Consider the following 22563-nt stretch of genomic DNA (forward strand, 5'->3'; position numbering starts at 1 on the left):
AGGAAGAGTGAGTAAGGGATTTGAAAGTTGGAGGGGGAGGGGGAGATCCAAAATGATAGGAGAAGACAGGAGGGGGAGGGATAGAGCCAAGAGCTGGACAGGTGATAGGCAAAAGGGGATACGAGAGGATCATGTATCCCCTTTTGCCTATCACCTGTCCAGCTTTTGGCTCTATCCCTCCCCCTCCTGTCTTCTCCTATCATTTTGGATCTCCCCCTCCCCTCCAACTTTCAAATCCCTTACTCACTCTTCATCTTGTTTCTACTCTCACTGGCACGTGGCACAGGCAGCAATCCAGAAATTACTACCCAGGAGGTTCTGTTACTCAGCTTTCTACCTTGCTCTCCAAATTCTCTTTTCAGGACCTCATTGTTTTTCCTTCCTATGTCATTGGTATCAATATGTACCAAGACATCTGGCTGCTCCCCCTTCCTCTCCAAATGTCCCTTCCAATCTCTAAAGAAATTTTTTGATAGAGAGGAAAATAGTTGAAATGTGCATCTGCATCTTGTGCATGTGAAATCTTTCCAAAGTAATAAGCACACAAGTGGTTAAAAACAAATTTTGGTATTTTCATTATGCAAATAAAGCTTTATTCAGGTTAAATAATAATAATAATCATAGGCAATTGGAATTCCTTTTCAAGTTTCTTTACATTAAAACACAAAATGGATAGGTCAACATTTATGTAGATACTATACAAAGAAAGTACTTAAAATAGTCAACATGTCAGAAAGAACATGAGAAGAATAAAACAAGAATTAACATTTATTTTATCAGTGTCTGAATCCTAAGAATTTAATGTGTTCAGGTGAGAGCACTGGAGAACATGGCAACTGAACAAAACAAGGCTTTACAATTTCTTCCCTAGCCCACAGCCACCATGTGCTCCCAGGCCTGCTGCATTCCCACTGCTCCTTCCTGAATTTCTACAACCTTCTTCCTCTTAACCCATTATTCCAGTCTCTCAAATCAATAGCTCACAAAGCTCCTATCATTCCCTACCTCCCTCCCTGCAAACAGAGCAAGGTTCCATGCAGCGACCTATCCACCTAATATCAAACAGCCTGTTGGCTATGAATAGTAAATTATTCCAAGAATGACAATTGGTCCTGCTATCAAGTTTACTAGAATTACAGATGTAATCCATATTCTGGCTATTGAATTGTTAATTCTTACATATGCATATCAGGCATGCTGATTCTATTCTTCTCTTTCATTTAATTCTTCATGAGAAGGGATTATATAGTATGATATGGATTTCTGGCATTGTAGTTATTACTCAGCAAATATTCAGAGGCCTGTATCACAACATATGAATGAATTTGAAACTCAACATTAAATGTGAGGAATCAAAAGTCTATAATAAATCTCTAGGATCAGAAATGGAACCATAAAACAACTGGATTTTTTTTAGAGAAAGAAACACGCAAGTCTTACTCTGGTCTATTTACAACCCAGACTCCATAAGCCCACCAATGTGCTGTGCTCTACCAACTCTAAACTGCTGTGCAAGCTCTTAAGTGATGATGCAAATTAAGTACAGACAATAATATTTCTGCATTATTTCCACTGGAGTAAGAAAACAACTTCCTGAGAAGCTTAACATTTAATCAGGGATAGGGACTGATAAAAATTACAGTACTAAAAAATAACAGCAGTGGCAAATCACCAGAATTTTGTTTTTTCATTCAAATATTTAAAGTAGGTTATAACCTTATTTAACTATTCAACTGAGCAATTTTTCCTTTACATCATAAAATTTCACGTCATGTGGCTACTTAATTGTGAGTGCAATCAATGTTAGTTTCATTGGTAGTTTTAAACTCTTGGAGAACATGATGAAAATTCTGGCCTGTATTCTTTGGCCACAGATCAGTCACAACCTCAGTGAATTGTGTAAAAGGCTGGAGGAGCTATATGGCCAGCCTTCCCATTAGATGCAACATGACCTGCTGTTTGCATTTTCTGTTAATATCGTATCTGAATTAGATTCATAGTATATTGCCTTTTGTTCTGAGTTCAGTGTGGACCTTCCAACAGAAAAGACAAGCTCGGGTACTAATGGAATCAGGAAAGTTGATGACAAGCTGAGTAATCAGGAGTATCTATAACGTCAAATACCTTTTTAAAAAAAAATCCAATGAATTTTGAGAGTAAATAACTGAAATAATGGGTGATAAACAGGAGCTTGAGATAAATGAGATGATACAACAGGAGAAAAAACTGAAATTCACTTTAGCTTGTCTGAATCTTGCCTGATATACAAAGCATTTCTAATGATTACAATTCAGTGTGGCAATAGCCATTTCCACATTAACTAACAGAAATATGTGCAACCCAGCACCTGCATTTAAAATGCAAGAAAATCAATGGGCAAGCCTTGTGGATCAGCAATGGATCATAATACATTTAAAAAGTCAATGTTCTATCAAATACATTTCTCTGTACACTCTCTTCCAGCCTATTTATTGCCCACATATCTCTTGCAGAATTTCTATTAATTTGCAACAGATGTACACACTAGTTTGTCTGTCTGTGTCAGTATGATGAGCCCATCTCTTGCGAAGGCATTGAATCTATGTTAATGATTATAAGGTGGGTGGGCAGCACTATTCAACCCTATATACTGTTTGTATCCTCTCTTCTGCAATTTCCCCGACTGCAGTTCTGTTTCCTCCTGCAGCTGCCCTCAGGCTTCCATAGACAGAGGTCCTTTAGGCAGCTGCAATCTAACTCATAACTCAAGGCACTCCATTTTCTAAGCAGGTTATTTGTCAATTTCCCGATACATTGCAAGGTACTAATACTACACACAGCACTTGTTCAGCATACCAAAAAGGCTAAGCTCCAATTTCTGGGCAAAAATACATTAACCTTTGAAATTATACACTTTAATAAGCTCCATTTTCATTTTATTATTGTGAAAACTTAGAGCTCTCAATATTAGAACAAATTCAAGTCCTAATTATAATTCTCTTTCCACCTCTCGATGTTTTAAAGGTGCCTTTTATTAGAATAACTAAAAGATAACTCAGGAAACATTGTCCAAGTTGAGCAATAGAGCAGTTTTACATAGGATGGTAAGATGGAACACTTTTGCAGTTGCTTTTTTTAAAATATAAGGTAATGGGACGAAGAGTACACGAATTAGCATCTTATTTCCATAAAGTACATGGTATGATGCAAATACAGTTATTTGTAACCACAGTTAGTGGAATTTGGAATTTACGCCTCAGCATCACTACAGAATTCGGGCTGACTTATTTTCAGGAAGAAGCACAAGTTCACTCAAGGGTATAATCTTCTTTTGACCATGTCAGTGGTAATATCAATGAAACAACAGGAAGACACACTCATTTTCATTATTGCTTTGTTTCATATTCATAATTGCCATGACAACTAATGTTTTCAACAAAGGCAAAAATACTAGAACAAAAGTATCATAATTATTACTCTTATTATTCTCCTTCCATAATCTGAAAACATTTAAGGTTTAAGTAGTGCAAGGACTTGCATGCACTCATGCAATTTTTAAAACCAAAATTGGAAGCCAGGTCTGAATCAACTCATGCAGATCACAATCAACAGCAATCTACAATGTAATCACAAGACTAAGACATAGCCAGTTTTTATTTATATCTAGTTGAAAAGTTACTTCTGTTAGCTTAGATCCTGTATGGAGGAGCTCTAATTTTAAGAATATTCCTTTGATCTTAATTCACCAGTTAGAAGAAATGTTTTACTAGATTAACATATCAAAGTTGATCAGAAGTTTTTCCCAGTAATTTCAGTAGGAACCAGCTATTTAATTTGTTGACCTAAACTCATTTTTAGTTTATAATGCGAATATTGTCATGAGCTTAAACTTCAAAGGCAATCAAATTTATTCTTTAGTAACAGTTGCAACAATAATGCTAAAAATGACAAATGTAACAAAACTAGTTACATTTGAATAATCCTTAATATTTAAAAATTTAAATACTATCAATCAAATAGGAGCAGTTATCGATTTTTATTTAACAAATCAGAATATTTCATTATATAGAATTTTTGGTTTTCATATTGTATAGTTTTATCTAGAATTGCAAGTTCTAATCAACTGGTATCCTCTGCTTGTGGTATTTTGTCTAATTCCTTTGTGTATTCAGGAACTACAATCTAAATCTTTAAAACTTAAAGGTTTATGGATATTTAATTAAATGTGCAGTTAAGCCAGCTAAGTGTTATCATACTTAGTTATTCAATGAGTTGATAAATATGATAACCAATGTACATGTTAAAACAGATTTATTAATTAGTCAACAATCTGCTGGAGCAACTCAGTGGGTCAATCAGCATCTGTGGGAGAAAGGAATAGAAAGGTCAAAACCCTGCATCAGCGCAGGTGTTTTACTACAGTTTCATTGGTGCTAATGATGAATCCATAAAATTATTGGGCAATTTAGGCAAAGTAATAGAAAATTTAAAAGGATTTCTATCTATTGCAACTTTTTGGTCACATCTCAATACAGATCAATAGAGTTTAGGATAATAGTAATTATTTGGTCATCTGGGAATATCTCCAATAGGAGGCCTCAGAAAGCAATTGATCAACTTTCTTTATATGAACATAACACTGCGTCAGGCAGATTTTCTCTCTTAATCCTAAATCTAATTACTGAAATTTGTCTGAAAATAACTTGCTATTAGCTGACAGGTATATAAATTTATTAGCATTTTCTGTTTGGAACACTTGCCTTCAAAAAAAGGATTGAAAGAAATACAAGGACAGGCCTGTTTTAGTCATACCATGAATTATCAAGAGGAAAGAAACAGCAAGTAGGACTAATAACGTTTTCCATCCATAGAATTTCCCATGAACACAAAAAGAAAACAGAAGGAATGAGACTAGGCAGACAAAGTTGTGAAGCTATTATAACTGGGAGAGCTCTCTGAAAGTCAGACAAAATTGAAGAATGTTTAGAAGTGAGGGAAAAGAGAAAAACAGTCATGCTCCTGGCTGTGTACTGATGCTGGTATTACACTTCATAGTGGAATTAGCTGCAGGCTCATTTTTTAGAAGTTGTTAACTCGGGATCTTCATGTACCTTTTGAACTTATGGATTACAGCCAATAAGGCACTGCTAGTTATTCCTCTTTCTTCTTAGGATCTAACAATGCCTACAGAATTAAAATATTGGAACATCTAAAATGCATTAAATTTAGTCAAAATTTCATATCTCACTGGCATATTGGGTCTGTAGTTACTCCTGTGGCAAAGAAAATTTGACTCTTTTCATCCAGAACATTGGGTGTGATAATGTTTTCAAACAACCTTTTTAAAAAAGCCAAATTGTCAGCCACCTCAGGAATTAACTCCTAGAGTTTCATGATGAACTTGATGCTGAGATGCTAACAGTTCTGGAAAAATAGCAAACAGGCAGACTAAACAGCACATCAAATACAACGTGATATCTAGTGGAAACAGAGTATGATAGAAATTTGGCAAGTGTGAATGGCAGGAACTTCATACATGGGAGGAAGGCATGCAGCTATTACTTTTCACTGTGTATCATATGCATTCTATAAACAACATTTAATGACATCAAGCACTAAGAATAGGATTTGTCAGCTGTTGATAGAGACACTGCAGATAAATAATTTGTTAACATGAAGATTTGTAGTGTTGATACAATGTACTGCAACTAAGGATGTTGAACTTTGAAGATTCTATCTGACCTGCTGATTCCTATGCCTTCCTTTATCTCCCCTGGTCTGTCATTTTGAGATACACTTGCACTGAATAAACTGTTATTGGTTTATTCAGTAAAACAAGTTTACTAAATAAGGTAAAGTTATTCAATATAGATAATGATGGTTAAAGAATCAAATCAACATAAATAATCTCTTGTCTTCTGCTCCACTTTGCCCCTTTCCTGTTGTTGGTGGTCAATGTTTATGGCTGTTCTTTAATGTTCCTTTTTTGAATTAGTTACAAAGCATTTAGAATTGCCCAAAAACTGCTGTGATGGGAATAATTTCTGATCTGTTGAAGAATCATAGCATATTTATAGTATACAGAAATCCCACAGCCTTTGTCAAAGCTGGAGACCAACTACAGCCTCAGCCTAAATCACCATCAGGCTTGCTCACCACAGCATCTGACTGGCAACTGAAAGTCGATTTTAGCAAGCAATTAAAGTTCCCTGACTTTATCACATCAGCATTGTGTCAACCTCAATGCAGGTGATCATGATGGAACTCACAGTGTCTTGGGAAGACCGGATTGAGGAGGTGTTTGAGCACAAGAAAGCCAGATACCCGGAGGTGGTACAGCAGTGCCAGAGACAGGTGTGGAAGTCACAATGCAAGCCTATAGAGGTGGAGTGTCTAGGATTTGCTGGCTGCTCACCCTATAGAACCTACTCTCTCCATGGCATTACAGGGGCCGCAAAGAAAAGAACCATCAGGACTGTCACAGAGGCTGCTGAGCAGGCCTTCAGGTAGCTACGGATCAGGAGGTGTGCCCCATAGACCAATGCTGCTGGGACATAAGGTGGGGCCTGATTAACCCTGGCTGGGTCTCCTAGGTGAGGGTGTCTGATGTTGAAAGACTTGAAACACCCAATGACCCCAAGTTACAATACTGATGATGTGTCCCAGCACATCCTAAGATGTATCTCAGCATCATGATAATAAAATAGTTCCATGTACAGTATCTCATTGTCGATGTGTTAACAGATGTACAATATGTCCATTTTGATTTTACTCAGGGTTGCATACATTGTAGTCTCTTAAAAAAGTTCATATTTTCTGATGTGAGAAAAATAATGCAATAGGTGAATTTATTTTGACTTTAGCTTAACGATGCTTAAACTGCTATTTTTTTTGTTTGTCAATTACAAGGTACGTGTTCTAATATAATTTCCCAACAACGAATTATGTGTCCTGCTATTGCATCTTAATTCTGTGCACTGCTTGTTGACCCCACAAACCTCCATGCCTTTTGGTCACTTTTCCATCCAATCCTTGCCACTGGGTGAAGTTTTATGAATGAGGTACAGGAGAACTGAGAGGTTGTGGATACTTCTTACACCTGACTAGAAATGTGCATGACTCCTAGTTTAGAGAAGGATTTCAGATAGCCAATCCCCATATATAACTTCAAACTGTTGTGTCTAGTTATATTCATGTCTGCGGTCGAACCCACCAGAAAATTTGTATTTTGATGTCCCATACCAATGTATCCTGAATAAAACGTGGTCTACAAACATACTGACAATTTATATCACTACTACCGCCACCACTTTTCACCACTCTTGAAATTAATGTCAGTATCTATTCACCTCTAAAGAATAAATTTATCTTTAAAGTGGTACATTTAAGATTAAAGGCTCAGCATAATTGACTTGTATACAAAAACATGAAAGGCTCTGCAGTGAATTAAAATTCATTAAAATTCCATTGTTCAATTCAGTAGTATCATAAAAAGGAAACAAAAAAATCAGAATTCATTGTGACTGATTACCAATTTGCACATCTGTTATGAGACTTGTAAAAATGTAAATACAGTTCAGTAATGTTATTTGTCCTTTGCAATGCAAAGCAGAAAATTTGAAAGTCAGTATCGTGGAATGTCCATTCAGTTTTAACAGTGTAAATAAATTCCGAACTCAAACACACATAGAACTATATGTTTAATGATGCTACCACATTTGCTAGTATAGGGACAAAACGTTAATTCTCATTTTGCTGGAATGGTCTTGCTTTCACCAATAGATGGCGTTGAAGTGGTGGTGGTTGTGGCAGGAAGGGAGGAGTTTTGGCACGCTCCAATGACAAATCAAGCATGAAACATTAACTCCACATTAACTCTTTGTAGATGCTAACTGACCAGACCCTGCTGTGTTGTTTCTTTCACCATGGAGTTTCATTTTGAGGTATATTTTTACTGGCAATCACTAAGTGTGCACAATGGCTGTTAGCAGTCAAATCAATTATTTGTCCAACCACAACCTACACAACTCCAGATTTCATCAACCTCATCAGATGATGCACAGGTTTGGTATGCAAACTGCTTCTGAATTGAGCTTTCAACTCACCTCCTGACTCACTTCCACAGCCATCACTCCACCTATCAAACAATGTTTACGTCACACTCCTAAACTTAACTCCACTATTTTCCCAGTATTCTCCAAGGCTCCTCAGATCATTCCTTTAAAGCCTTGAAAATCTGTTGCAGTGTCTTACTAGTTTTAACAAAGTTTCACTGTCTCAATATCCTCAAATAATCAGTATAGGATCTCCATCCTTCTTTTAAAACCCTCCAAAGCCTCACTGTACCTCCTATCTAAATTTGCATACCCTGTTGTTCTAATTAATAGGAGAAACCAAAATCTTCTAATTTCACTGTTAGGTACATTCTTCCTATAACTATTTTCCATCTTACTTCCTATTTTCTGATAAAATTCAGTATCAAAGGTTACTACAGAAGATCAAAACTTATGGCATAATAGGTAAAATGTTGGCATGGATAGAAGATAGAGTGAAACAGAGAATGAGTGTAAATGAGTCCTTTTCTGGTACCAGGATGTCATTAAAGTTGTCGGTGGTGGAGCCTCAACTGATTACAATTGATGAAAATCACGGGGATGAAGAAACTGAAGGGATGGCTGTTAAACTTGCTGATAACATAAAATAATTGTAAATATTATGAAACAGACATAAGAAGGGAAAGGGCTACAGATGGGTTAAGTGGACAAACTGCTGAAAATTAGATGTCAGAACACGTATAACTGTCTAGTTTGATTGGAAAATTAAAGAATCTAAATGGTGAGAGATTAGAGAACTTTTGGTCTGCAGAGAAATATGGGTGTTCTGGTGTGCATGAGCAAAAGTCTGGTATGTGGATACTGGGAATTTTTAAAAAGTGACTTATTGCTGTGGAAATTGAGATCACATCTGGAGTACTGTACTGGTGCCCCTTTTTAAAGGGAAGATGTGTTGATCGCAGCTCAGAGAAGGTGATCCTGATTTAACTAGAATGGCTGGGTTACCTTTTGAGGAAACACTGAATAGACTAAGGCTGTATCTGCTGGACTTTAGATGAGTGGGAGGAGACAACCGAAATATTTAAAATCCTGAGATGCCCCAAATGGATGGATGCAGAGGGAATGTTTCTCTTTATGTGAGAAACTAGAACTGGGTAGTCACCGTTTAAAAGTCAAGGGTTGTACTTTTAAGACTCAGGTGAGATTTTTTTCCTCATTACTACAAGACTTAGAGACTCTTTACCTCAGAGGATGATGAAACAAAGGCTTTTAATATTTTCAGGGCAGACATACATTCTTTTTAATCAAGAGGCGTGGGTAGGTAGACTGAATTGCAGAGTTGGGGTTGCAATCAGATCTATAATGCTACTAAATGGATTCAGGTGTTATTCCTGTTATACTTCATGTGTTCATATGATCAGATGACTCCAAGTTCTCCTGTTTGATATTTTCATTCTCTACTATCTACAGGAATTTTTCAGGGTGCTGTACAAAAAAAACATCTCTATAAATGGATTGAAGTATCAAACAGATATTAAAAATGGTTTAGTTCACAAGACTTTTTATCAAGTATTTGGTAGTGCTACTAAATTTTAAAAGTCAAAACCTATGTGTTATAAAGATAATTAGTTTTGTAAAAGCCAATTTACTGGGAATTCAAAATATTGGAGTCAAGGGATGGGTTTAATTTTTAAAATTTCACCCTCAAACTAGTGTACAAAAAAGATTTTTAAAAAAGAAACCCATTGTCTATAGATTCTACAAAAACATTTGAGAAAAAGTTTTCTAAGGCACCATCATTTAATAAGTTACTGAATTAAATGACACAAATGCAATACTTAAAACCGTCATTTCACACCAGCTGAACAAATAATTACTTTTTTTTTTAAAAGCCTACCAGCCATTTAGTTGATTATAATACACGGTATTCCAATACAGCTACTTACCTAAAATTGTAGAGTTTTAGCATTCCATTCAGCTAGATGGTTGGCCAGAATAGTATTAAAAATGTCCTCATAATCTAAATCATAAGTCTACCTTGTTACTACTGCACACAATTTCTGGTTTAATCCTAGCAGTGAAGAATACTTGGAAGGATTCACTGAACAAAATTGCACTAGAAAACATTCACCAGTTCCAAATTATTTGTTCATGTGAATTTTTAATACATGTTAAGAGTTCTGCAGTCTTTGCTGTAAAGGAGGATTCCATGCTGCATATTAAAGCAGATTTTCAAACTCTCCAGTTATCAAAGAGATATGCAGAACAGTGTACTAACAACTGAAAGTAAATGAAATATTGGAATACATTCTCTTCAACATCTAACATTAACTCTTCCAAAGGTTAGGAGCAAATGAACATATTAAAAATCATGGAGTCCTGTATTCCGCAGCCACATTAAAATCCACAATTTTCACAATGCAGACTGCCTAAGTTTAACGTTACATTATTTCAATAGATATATATCAATTATGATACATCACATTAAAGTAACAGGCAACAAGTGCAGTAGTACTTAACTAAAACGCATCCCAGTGTTTCACTGATGTGCTGAATACGTGGTGCAGGAAGTTTAGCTAGCACACCAAAGCACATGGTTTTGCACAGCTATAAATGATTAAATATTTCTACACTATAGGGAGGAAATAAAAGTAGATCATTCTTTCTTACAATACCTCATGCATTTAAAAGAATGCCATTTCTATAAAAGAGAAACTGCAAATTAAATATTAAAATAACTAATAGGAAAATATTGAAAGCCTTAATTTTTAAAAATAACATTGAAAACAGACAACTTAGTTGATTTCTCTTTCAAAAATGGAAAACTGGGCAAGGGAAATCACTTAATAGAAAGGTTGCATAACAATTAAAGTTGATATTCAGCAGTCACACAAGGCAAGTTCTTAAAATCAATTTTTACAATCTGTATGTTTGAAAACAAAACTTGCCATTGCCATGGACTAATAGATAATATTTAAATCCAATATCACAATTACCAGGAAGCTTCAGCTGAACTTCAGAGGATGCCAGCCTGCTAAAATGCCTATTCGTTCATTGTTAAAAACTTGATTCTTCTCAAAGCAAAGCAGTAGCTGAAGAAATAACGCCTACTATAATGAATTTGTACATTCTCTACACCAATATATTTTATTTTAGATTGATGTAACTGTGTATTTAAATTGAAAAGAGATTGCATTTTGCATTGGTACATTCTACATCACTGAATAACTTCAACATAATTGGCAGGGTACAAGCCAACTTGACCACTTTCTAGTCGCCCTTTGCACCAACCCTGCTCGTCTTCATCTTCTACTTTTGTTAATTCATCACCTGTTACAGAAAGAACACCAAGTTAGTTGCGATAAACATAACATATGCCTAACATTAGCAGGAAATATGCATTTCCACAAAAGGTTTATCTTGAACAATTTATACCTTAATTATAATCTAATATTTTTAATACAGATACTTTAGGTAGATGATACATACATCATTTATATACCCAAAATGGTTTGTCAAATAAGATTTTATTTTAAGTCCTGAAAACGCTTCATTATTAGAGCACTTCTGACCAAACATTTATTTTCCTCCAGAATCCCAACACTTCTGTAAAACCAATTTCCAAGCATATCTGCCTCTTGAACAAGACTGCAACACCTGCAATTTTCCAGTTTTTTTTGAACAATTTTCATCATTCAAGACTGGCTGTGATCAGCACTTTCCAAACATCCCAGGTTGCAATCCATCTGGACTGCACAACTTAACCAATATCTAAAACTTCACTGGTTAGGGTGGCAGATAGTGTAGTAGTTACCGTAATGCTTTACACTGCCAGTGATCAGAAGATCGGGGTCAATTCCTGCTGCTGTCTATAAGGAGTTTGTATGTTCTTCTGTGACTACATGGGTTTCCTCCAGGTGCTCCAGTTTTCTTCCACATTCCAAAGATGTAAGGGTTAGAGTAAGTTGTGGGCATGCTAGATTGGTGCCGGAAGTATGGCGACACATGGAGGCTGCCCCCAGCACATAGCTGGACTGTGTTGATTATTGAGGCAAATGATGCATTTCACTGCATGTTTCAATGTACATGGGGCAAATAAAGCTAATCTTTATCTTTTTTTAAAAAGTGTTAAATGACGAATGAATTTGGAAGCAGAGTACATGTTGATCATACTCATTAGTTTGCTTGGCACTGCCAACTTTTAGGCAATATCAGCCTTTCTAGCTCCTTTTTCCTTTTTTTATTCCTTTCACCACACCAATAATCTCCTTATTTATTTAACATTGGCAAAATTCCCCTCTTGGTATGAACATACATGCTGAAATCTATTCGGAATATCTGTTACTGAATAATTGGCCCAATATCCAAATAATTCAAAACAGAATAAACACTTTTTTTCAGCACCCTTGAGCTTTCCTCCTCCACCCATCATAAAAATATGAAAACAGTAATTCCTTTAATAATCTCCATCCATTAAATGTAGTTCTGTCAGTTCCAGGAGAGAAATTATTCAGATTTACATTTAGAAATACATAAATAGTCACCTGCTTTGAAACTAAGCTCATCATGTTCCTGTCCTTCATAGTCATATAATGCTCGTACGCGCACTTCTGACCCTGATGAATGATTCTCATCAAAAGGATTGTCACCATTTGTCTCATTGCAATTGAAGGGATTATTGCTTTCATCATCTGACCAATCAGTAGTGTAATTTTGGTTCTTTTCATGAGTACTAACACTGTTAACAAAACAAAATAAGTAGTTAACATAATTTGCAATGACCATTAATCATTCTCAAATTAGTACACTTCTGACAATTTAAACAGATGATATAATCAAGACAAACAATTTATCAAACCATTCCAAAACAAGCTAAACATATTATTAGAGAAAGAGGAATATATCTGTATTTTAAGCACATCCAGTGAAAGAGCCCATGACCATTCAGTGATTTGTAGTCCTTTTCCATAATAAGAAAAGCAATTCTGGTTCTTGCCATGAGTGGATTTGGCAATGAAAGTGATGGAATTTGGGAGCTTGTAAGGTCTGAGAGTTGGCATCAAACCTTCCATACAATTTGAAATCACATCAGGATCAATAGTTAAAAAAAAAGTACTATGAGAGAAATTTTTGATTATTCAATAATGATAGCACACAATCATGAAAATAAATGTTCAGTAATTACTGTCCAAAAATAAAGATACTTGGCTTATGTTCAGTTATGCTACTAAACTAATTTCCTATTCGAGATCAAAACTAGTTCAAAAATAAATTAACTGAGCTGTACACTGCAGAGTGGGGAAGTTTGATTTTTGCTCTATGCAGGCAGGGGTAGTCAACCTTGACTTAAATAAGTGAGGCAAGAATAACGTGTCTGCCCCCAACATGTGAAAAATATACTGGATTCTTATTCTTGAGAGTTCCTGATGGAACTGTGCCTGTGTGGATAAATGGTGGAGGCAAGATTAGGTTTAATTATAATGAGCAGCAACTGAACAAATTGTTCATGTCCACCATTTAGCAACAAAAAGTAGCAAAAATCTAAATGGAACACCAACCTTTACCTGTAAGGGTATGGAAAAGAATAAGTAATGCTTCAGTATTTAAGGGCCACAGTCAGATTTGGGCACTAAGCCATAAAATGGATCAATTCATCATGGCAGAGAGCAGCATGATCTCAACTCATTACCTTGGATCTAAATTCTAATGACACTTGTGTAAATATGTATTCCCCTGATTATTAAAAATAAATAGGATATCCTTTTCCTTATGAAGCAGAGTATTATGACAAAATTAATCACTTGTCTAACTCAAGTGGTTAGTTTCTACCAAATAGCAGATTCCATAAACTGAACATCATAAGTTTTATAAAAAAAATAACGTCAACACATACACCAGTTCAAGTTCAAGAACATTACAGAATACACATAAGCATAAGGAAAGCAGATCAATATTTAAGCAATGTTAAAATGACATAGTTTAATGTCAGAAGAAACAAGTATAAAAACTAAGACTCCAAATAGATAACTGTTTAAAGGAAGAAACAATACATTTGGAATCTCTGAAATACACAGCTCTGCAGAAATCCATGCATTAATCAGTCCAATGTCTTTGTTGATTTAATGAGGAAATGTTAAGCAGAAGAACATAACTGTGAAGTTCAAAAACAATTTTTCACCGACTTTTTTGGAATTGTGTTCTCCTTCTCATCGACAGGCTTTTCATTCTCCTCCTCGTCAAATGGGTTACAACTGGAACGTATCGAGCTGGTAGTACTCCGGACACTAAGAATGTCATTTGAAATAACTTCATTAAGAGCAGGTTTCTTTCACAATGACATTCAATCAGTACTCTTCCGTCAGCTGTCAGAAATAAGGTTACTTATGTTGCTGGAGCTTCATGAAACGGTTGTTAAATGCACCAGCAATGACTTTTTCCAAACACAAACTAATCCACAAAACATAACAATACCTTTTGCTAATTAATACATTCTTGTATTTCAGTATAGTTTCTCTCCTGCTTTTAGCATATGCAGTCAAATCCCAACATACATGTACTTTATCAGCAAAAATCATATTCTGCATTTCAAGATCTTGTGTAATTGCAATTTTAGTCAAGAGTTCTGCAGATATTTATCCCAGTCTATCTGGACTTTTTATTTATTTAAAGATACAATGCAGAATAGGCCCTTCTGGCCCTTTGAGCTGCACCACCCAGCAACCCCTGACAACCCCAATTTAACCACGGGACAATTTACAATGATCAATTAACCTGCCCAGTACGTCTTTGGACTGTGGGAGGAAACTAAAAAACCCGATAAAACTCGAGCACTCCATGGGGAGGACGTACAGAGACTTCTTAGAGAGGATGCCAGGACTGAACTCCGGTGCCCCAGCTGTAATAGTGTCACACTAACTGCTACGCTACCATCTTGGTACCAAGGTAAATTTTTACATCTAAAGTGGCATTGCTCACAACATGCCAGTTAGCAGTCTAATTAGAAATTTATCAATGATTTGTCTGTACCTTGCCAAGCCATATGATTCAATCAACAACCTCTAATGCTGGTGGGTCTTTAAGTTTGATTCAGACACATTGGCAAACCTCCACAGATTATCTGGATATCTTTCTAATGGTACAGTCAAGCAGTAAAATGACTTCTGTGAAACTTCAGTCTTGAGAAATTGACTGAGAATAATCTCAGAAATATTCGGTGCAATTTGTACAGAATACTTTTTTAAAAAAGACAAATCTTAAACTTGCCTATTAACTAAAAAATTTACAACTGAATCATTAACATCTTTAGTTCATCACTAAATGGTTGCCTGGTTCCACTCAGATCTGTTGGGGGGGACAGTAATGTATTTAAAGAATCCAGGCTTTTCTACAGAAGCCCCAGTTTCATAAACATTGCACAATTTGATAAGCATGACAAGAATTTGCGAATGTCAGTATGAATGTAAGAACATCACGAGCAGATTACATGTCCCTCAACCTCCTCTGTTATTTTCAAGGCGGATCTGTGAATCTTTTCTGCAACCTCTCTAGCTTAATGACATCCTCCCTAGAGCTAGGCATCAGAACTGCACACAATACTCCAAGTGCTGTCTCACCAGCATCTTGTACAGCTGTAACATAACATCACAAGTCTTGATACTCATTGCCCTGACCAATGAAAATAAGCATGCCAAATGTCTTCTTCACCACCCATCCAGCTGTGTCAACACTTTAAGGGAACTATATATTTTGATCCCTAGATCTCTGTTCAACAACACACTCCAGGCCTCTGCCTTGCCTTAACTTCTCAAAATGCATCACTTCAAATTCTCAGAATTAAATTTTACCTATTCTTCCTTTTCCCACTTTTCCATTTGATCTAGATTCTGTTTTAATCTTAGAAGACCTTCTTCACTGTCCACTACGCCACAAATTTTGGTACCATCTTCATTCTCATTCAAATATTGGTAATGGTGAGAAACAACAGGGGACCCAGGATGATCCCTGTAGCACAGTCTTTCAATCTGTAAAACAGTCCTCCACCACCACACTCCCACTCCTACCACTTCGCCAACTGGTTAGCTCACCCAGGATCCCATATTATCTAACTTTTCAGATCAGCCTCCCATACATGTTGTCAAAAAGGTCTGACTAAAGTCCATACAGATAACTTCTACTACCCTGCCCTCATCAATCGCCCAGGACTGCACCATTTAGGCAAAAGATTGGTCATTACCTTGTTGAAAGGAAGAGGTGACATGCATGTTCCCTTATTCTAATTTTTTTTTTCCTGAAGGTCCTCTCATTATCTGCTTCAAGTCACCTCTTGGTTTTCTAATCTTCAAACAGCAGAGGCCCTGTCTTCTCAATTTTTCCTTCTAATTCAACCCCTTCTTCCCAGGAATCAACTCAGTGAACCAATGCAAGTATATTCTTCCATATACAGAAACAAAAAGTGTTCCATACGTATTATACAGTATGTAATATACCCATGCATTCAAACATCCTACACAGTTAAAGCAAGACTTCTTTACTCTAATACCATATCCCCTTTGCAATTATGGCCAACATTATTTTTGCCTTCCTAATTACTTGTCATACCTGCATAGGAACTTTGCATTTCATATACAAGGGCACTCAGTTTTGCTGTATCACTGTATTCTGTACAAAGAGTCACCAAAATACTCATATGCACTATATGCACTGTCGAGGAATATTGTGTGTTAATTTTTTCCTCAATGGTGAGCTAACAATAGTTTGCAATTACTCAACCTCCTACCTGTTGTATTTTGACGGCTGGACTCCCTGATCACCCGTCTGACTGACGCTTGTCAAGATCACTCCATCTCCAGTCTTTTTCGGCTTTTCTCTCCTGCCGAGTGTGCGATTGACATCTACACTCCATTCCTATTATTATAAGTAACACTGAATGAAAAAATAATTTTCCAGCACATTTAGCCAATTAAATATATTAAATGTTGCCACATTTAGTTAAAAATTGTTGCTATCTTCAAAATAATCTGGAATAAGGCCAGTGTGCGATTTCTGTAAGCTGCCTCAGTGTATTTCAAAACCTGACACAGAAGCAAAAGTAAACCTGAAATTCTATTATAAATTCAAATAGAAAATGTTGAAATTGAAAAAACTGATTAGCAGAGCGGGTTATTGGCACAACATTACCCTCCCTCAGAGACATTTATACTGGCAGACTTCAAAAGAAGGCTACTTGTATTTCAAAGGATCCCACTCATCCTGTACATCACCTGTTTTCCCCTCTACCTTCTGGGAAGAGATACAGAGCATTAAGGACAAAAACAAAGAGACTCCTTAACAGCTTCTACCCACAAGCAGTGAAATGTATAACACCCCCTCCCCTCCTAAGACAGCGTCAGCTAAATGCATCACACTTCCAGTAATGGCAGGTGTGCAATAGTCCTACCCCCCCATCCATATATTATTAATTTTGGACTGCACTCCTGAGGTTTTAGAGTTTATTTTATGAATATATTCTTTGTCATGCTGCAAAACGTTAAGCTGCTAAACTGTGTTTCATTGCTCCACAACAATGACAATAAAGATATTCTATTCTATTCTAACTGATTACATAGCAGTCACGAGGAATTTTTCGCACAATATTAGGGTTACATCCAATTGTCCATAGGATGGTGGTGGTGGTAAATTGCTATAGTCTTTCTCATGAAGGCATACCACAGTACCAACAAACGTTGAAAGTAAGGCTCGTACTTGTTGGAAATGGCCATTTCTTCACACTTGCGTGGCATATGCCGCTTGCCATATACCAGATCATATCCGAATGGTTTTGTGGAAGAAACAAATTTGCAGGAGTTTTTAGAGGATTTAACAAACTAGTTAAATAATGGAGAACAAGTGAACATAATCTCTTTAGATTTCCAAAAGGCATTTGATAAGGTGCAAACAGAAGTTCAAAGCATAAGAGCACAGAGGGCTGCAGATACTGGCATAGTTATGGGAATAATTAACTAACAGAAAACAATTGGGTCATTTTCAGATTGGAGATTAGAGTGAGTCCACAAAAGGTTATTGTACAAAGGAATCTGGGAATCCTAGCACTTGAAATAAATTATTGGCATTCAGGTACAGCAAGTGATTAGGAATGAAGATATAAAATATTGGCATTTATTGCAAGGGGTATGAAGTACAATAGCAGAGAAGCTTTGATGCACCCTTAAAGAGCTCTTGCTACCCATACAGTTTTGGTTTTCATATTTAAGATGGATGTGCTTACATTGGGGGCACTGCAGAGAATTTCATTGAATTGATTCCTTGATTCCTTGAAAAGGGGGTGGACTTCTGATTAAAGGTTTGGCCTATATTCATTGAAACCTAAGATTCTGAGGAGAATTGATAAGATGAATGCTGAGATGCAGAATTAGGGGTAATGGTTTCCGAATAAGGGGTTGACTACTTCAGTTGGAGGAAAAGGTAATTTTTCTTAGAGGATCATGAATCTTCGGAATTCTTGCTCCCAGTGACCTATGGAAGAGGTCACTTAATATATTCAAGAAAAAGACTGACAGGTATTTAAATCACAAGGGAATCAATGTGTACAGGAAGAGTGTGGGAAAGTGCTGTAAAGACCTAGATGGGTAGGCTATATTCTGACTGATGGCAGAGCAGACTCGAGAGGTTAACTGGCTACGCTATTTCTTCTGTTCGAATGAATATTAGAATGAATCTGCCATCAGTCAGATCAATGAAAACATGGCATTGCTTTTTTTTTAAAAAAAATCTGTAGAGTTGCAAGCTGAATTGAACACTGTATGATCATGAAACATTGTCACTCAGCTCTAGGTTTTTAAACTTTTTCAGGTTGTTAAATGTCAACTGGTACAAATACCACCATCCAAAACACTGATGTGAAACTTGTGCAAATCATCAGACTTTGACTTGTTTATTTTTTTTAATCCCCATCTTTCTCTTGCAAGCTCGCTGGTCTTAAATTCCTCAAACAGTCTTTGACTACTGAATTCTCCCAACTTTTCATCCATTATTAGTGAGAAAACCTGCAATTTCCTTGGACTCCCCCATTGCACCCATTCATCTCTCCCCTCACTTCAAAATGTTAATATCAAGATTAACGCAAACACGAGGAAATCTGCAGATGCTGGAAATTCAAGCAACACACAAAAAATGCTGGTGGAATGCGACAGGCCGGGAAGCATCTATAGGAAGAAGTACAGTCGACGTTTCGGACCGAGACCCTTCGTCAGGACTAACTGAGAGTCAGTTAGTCCTGACGAAGGGTCTCGGCCCGAAACGTCGACTGTACTTCTTCCTATACATATCAAGATTAACTTGGGTTTTTAAAATCATTCTCCTGCAGCACAAAACATTCAATTAGGCTTCATTTATATTCTCTCCTCTACATCAAGTGTCATCAGAAATTTTTCTACCTACGGTTCCATCATAAATTTTTCTACCTACGGTTCCATCATAATTGCTGACAGATAAGGGTTCCAACAATTTTACAAGTCATTATGACCAGGTCTGAGTTGCACAACCTCAATTCACATTGCTGAAAGATTTTCCAAGTTTGTTGTTTTTTTTAAGAATCAAGCCAAATATGGTGCCTTTAAGTGTATTTCAAGCTAAATTAAAAAAATGTTTCCAAACATGCAAAAAAACAAGAAAGACAGAAGTTGAATAAAATGAGGTTAGTGGTTCAGCAAGGCTCCACAGTACCACTCTCATCCCTTGGTCACAGTGATTGTATATTGTTGATCTATATTCAGACTCAAGTTTTAATATTATACTGAAGGTATTATTGCATTGCAGGAGACACTACCTTTAAATCAAGGCACCAACACCATTCACAGAAGATGAACATCTATGAGATTTTTTTTAAACATACGCCCTCATCCATCAGAAGGGGAATATCTGTCATTCATATGTTAGTTATGAAGATTTTACAGCTCAATTATCAATCCAACAATAGTGACTGCATTTCACTTAACCAATAATGATAAAGGCATATTTCAGAGACAAGAAAGAAAACAAAATACAAAAATTAACATTTTCTTTTAAATGGACACTTTTTAGCTACTGCCTTACTGATCTATTTAACAATTAAACAAAAATTGACAAGTTTAGTCATATTTAGTGTATGCACTTTCAGCCACAAGTTTTACATGGAATGTTTCTGCAAACTGTGTTATCTACAGTGCCTATAAAAAGTATTCACCCACCCCCAGAGTTTTCATGTTTTGTAGTTTTACAACACTGAATCACAGTGGATTTAATTTGGTTTTTTTTGACATTGATTAACAGAAAAACTCTTTTGTGTCAAAGTGAAAACAGATCCTTAAAGTTATCTAATTACAAATATAAAACACAAAATAATTGATTGCATAAGTACTCACTCTTTAATATGACACACTGGTGCAGGCAATTGGTTTTTAGAAGTCACATGATTAGTTAAATGGCGATCAACTGCGTGCAGCCACTGTGTTTCAATTGATTGTAGTAAAAATACACCTGTATCTGGTAGGTCCAACTGCTGGTGAGTCAGTATCCTGGCAAAAACCACACCAGGAACACAAAAGAACACTCCAAGCAACTCCACAAAAAGGTTATTGATAAGCACAAGTCAGGAGATGGATACAAGAAAATTTCCAAGTCACTGAATATCCCCTGGAATACAGTTTACTGCAAGTCAATCAAGAAATGGAAAGAATATGACACAGCTGTAAATCTGCCTAGAGCAGACAATCCTCAAAAACTGAGTAACTGTGCAAGAAGGGGACTAGTGAGGGAGGCCACCAAGAGACCTATGATGACTCTGGAGGAGTTACAAGCTTTAGTGGCTGAGATGGGAGAGACTTCGCATAAACAACTGTTGGCTGGGGGTGCTTCACCAGTTGCAGCTTTATGGGAGAGTGGCCAAGAGAAAGCCACTGTTGAAAAATCTCACAAAAATCTCAGCTAGAGATTGCCAAAAGGCATGTGGGAGACATTAAAGTCAGCTGGAAGAAGGTTCTACGGTCTGATGAAACAAAAATGGAGCTTTTTGGCCAGACTAAATGCTATATTTGGCATAAGCCAAACCCCGCATATCATCAAAAACACACCATCCCTACCGTGAAGCACGATGGTGGCTGCATTATGCTGTGGGGATGCTTCACTGCAGCAGGCCCTGGAAGGCTTGCAAAGGTAGCGGGTAAAATGAATGCAGCAAAATACATGGAAACCCTGGAAGAAAACCTGCTGCAATCTGCAAGAGAACTGCAATTTGGGAGAAGATTGGTTTTCTAGCTAGACAATGAGCTCAAGCATAAAGCCAAAGCTACACAGGATTGGCTTAATGTCCAATTGAGAATTTGTGCCTGGACTTGAAAAGGGCTGTTCATTCATGATGCCCATGCATCTGACTGAGCTTGAGCAGTTTTCTAAAGAAGAATGGGGAAATATTGCAATGTCCAGGTGCACAAAGCTGATGGAGACTTATCCACACAGACTCAAGGCTGTAATTGCTGCCAAAGGTGCACCTACTATGTACTGACTTGAAGGGACTGAATACTTATGAAATCAATTATTTTTTTGTTTTATATTGGTAATTAATTTAGATCATTTTGTAAAGGTGTGTTTTCATTTTGACACGAAAGGCTTCTTCTGTTGATCAATGTAAAACAAAAAGCCAAATTAAATCCACTGTGATTCAATATTATAAAACAACAAAACATGAAAACTTCCAAGGGGGTGAATACTTTTTATAGGCACTATATATTCAGCAGGTCAGAGAACATGAATCAGCGGGAATTATTTGAGCAATTAAAGAATATTTTTCATTAAAAATGGCTGAAGCAAAAGAAATACTAACCTCATCCTGATCATTGATAGCCAGAAATAAAATGGGAAGAAACAGTTACAAAATGTAACACCATCTATGTTATATTAACCTTTGAATTGCATTTAAATATGCCAACATAATGTATGCCAGCTATAAGTAAAATTCATATTAAATCAAAGCAGCACATTAACTCTGACAATTGTTTCCAGCTTCATTTCTACTTTTAACCTTGCATTGCTGCTCTACTGTAGTGACTGAGGACTGATCATGTCAACAGCAACTGCAAGAATAAGAACAATAACCTGTAGTTATGTAAGTATCAGTAGCAGAAGTGGGTCACTCAGTCCCTCTATTCAATAAAATCAAGGCTGATATTTTACTTCAGGGCGACTTACTGCACCTTTATTGCGGGAAAGTGCTCCAAAACCATTCCCAGAAACATACAAAAAAAATTAAGAGATTAAGATGGTAAATAATGCTTAATTAAGGTGGGTTCTACAAGAAGTTAGGTAGCTAAGTAGCAAAAGACATACCTGATGACGAAGAGTAGGATATGTTGTCTATTTAATATTTCAGTAATATTGTAAATATATTGTTTGATTAAGCATTCTTGTTCATTTAAATAATTCATTATGGGTTACATGTAAAACTATGTGAATGGCACGCATCATCAAACCACCACATCATTCGTTCGTGTCTCGCCAA

The 22563-nt window shown here is 36.4% G+C and overlaps 1 protein-coding gene across 7 annotated transcripts in view; it reads right to left on the bottom strand.

Annotated features, from left to right (window-relative positions):
• Positions 1-562: 562 nt before the first annotated feature.
• LOC140202643 (protein kinase C and casein kinase substrate in neurons protein 2-like) overlaps positions 563-22563 on the bottom strand; it is a 105954-nt gene continuing 83953 nt past the window's right edge. For 6 of the 7 annotated variants that reach the window (XM_072267736.1, XM_072267739.1, XM_072267738.1 and 3 more), the window contains exons 8-11: positions 16810-16937; positions 14216-14317; positions 12578-12771; positions 563-11363 (exon numbers count right to left, since the gene is read on the bottom strand). In XM_072267736.1, the coding sequence (XP_072123837.1) occupies positions 11251-11363; positions 12578-12771; positions 14216-14317; positions 16810-16937 (537 nt within the window). In that variant the 3' untranslated portion in view covers positions 563-11250. The remainder of the gene's footprint in view (positions 11364-12577; positions 12772-14215; positions 14318-16809; positions 16938-22563) is intronic. The other variant, XM_072267743.1, reaches the window with a different exon arrangement.

Source organism: Mobula birostris, chromosome 9, assembly GCF_030028105.1.
Source record: "Mobula birostris isolate sMobBir1 chromosome 9, sMobBir1.hap1, whole genome shotgun sequence".
NCBI classification, from domain to species: Eukaryota; Metazoa; Chordata; class Chondrichthyes; order Myliobatiformes; family Myliobatidae; genus Mobula; species Mobula birostris.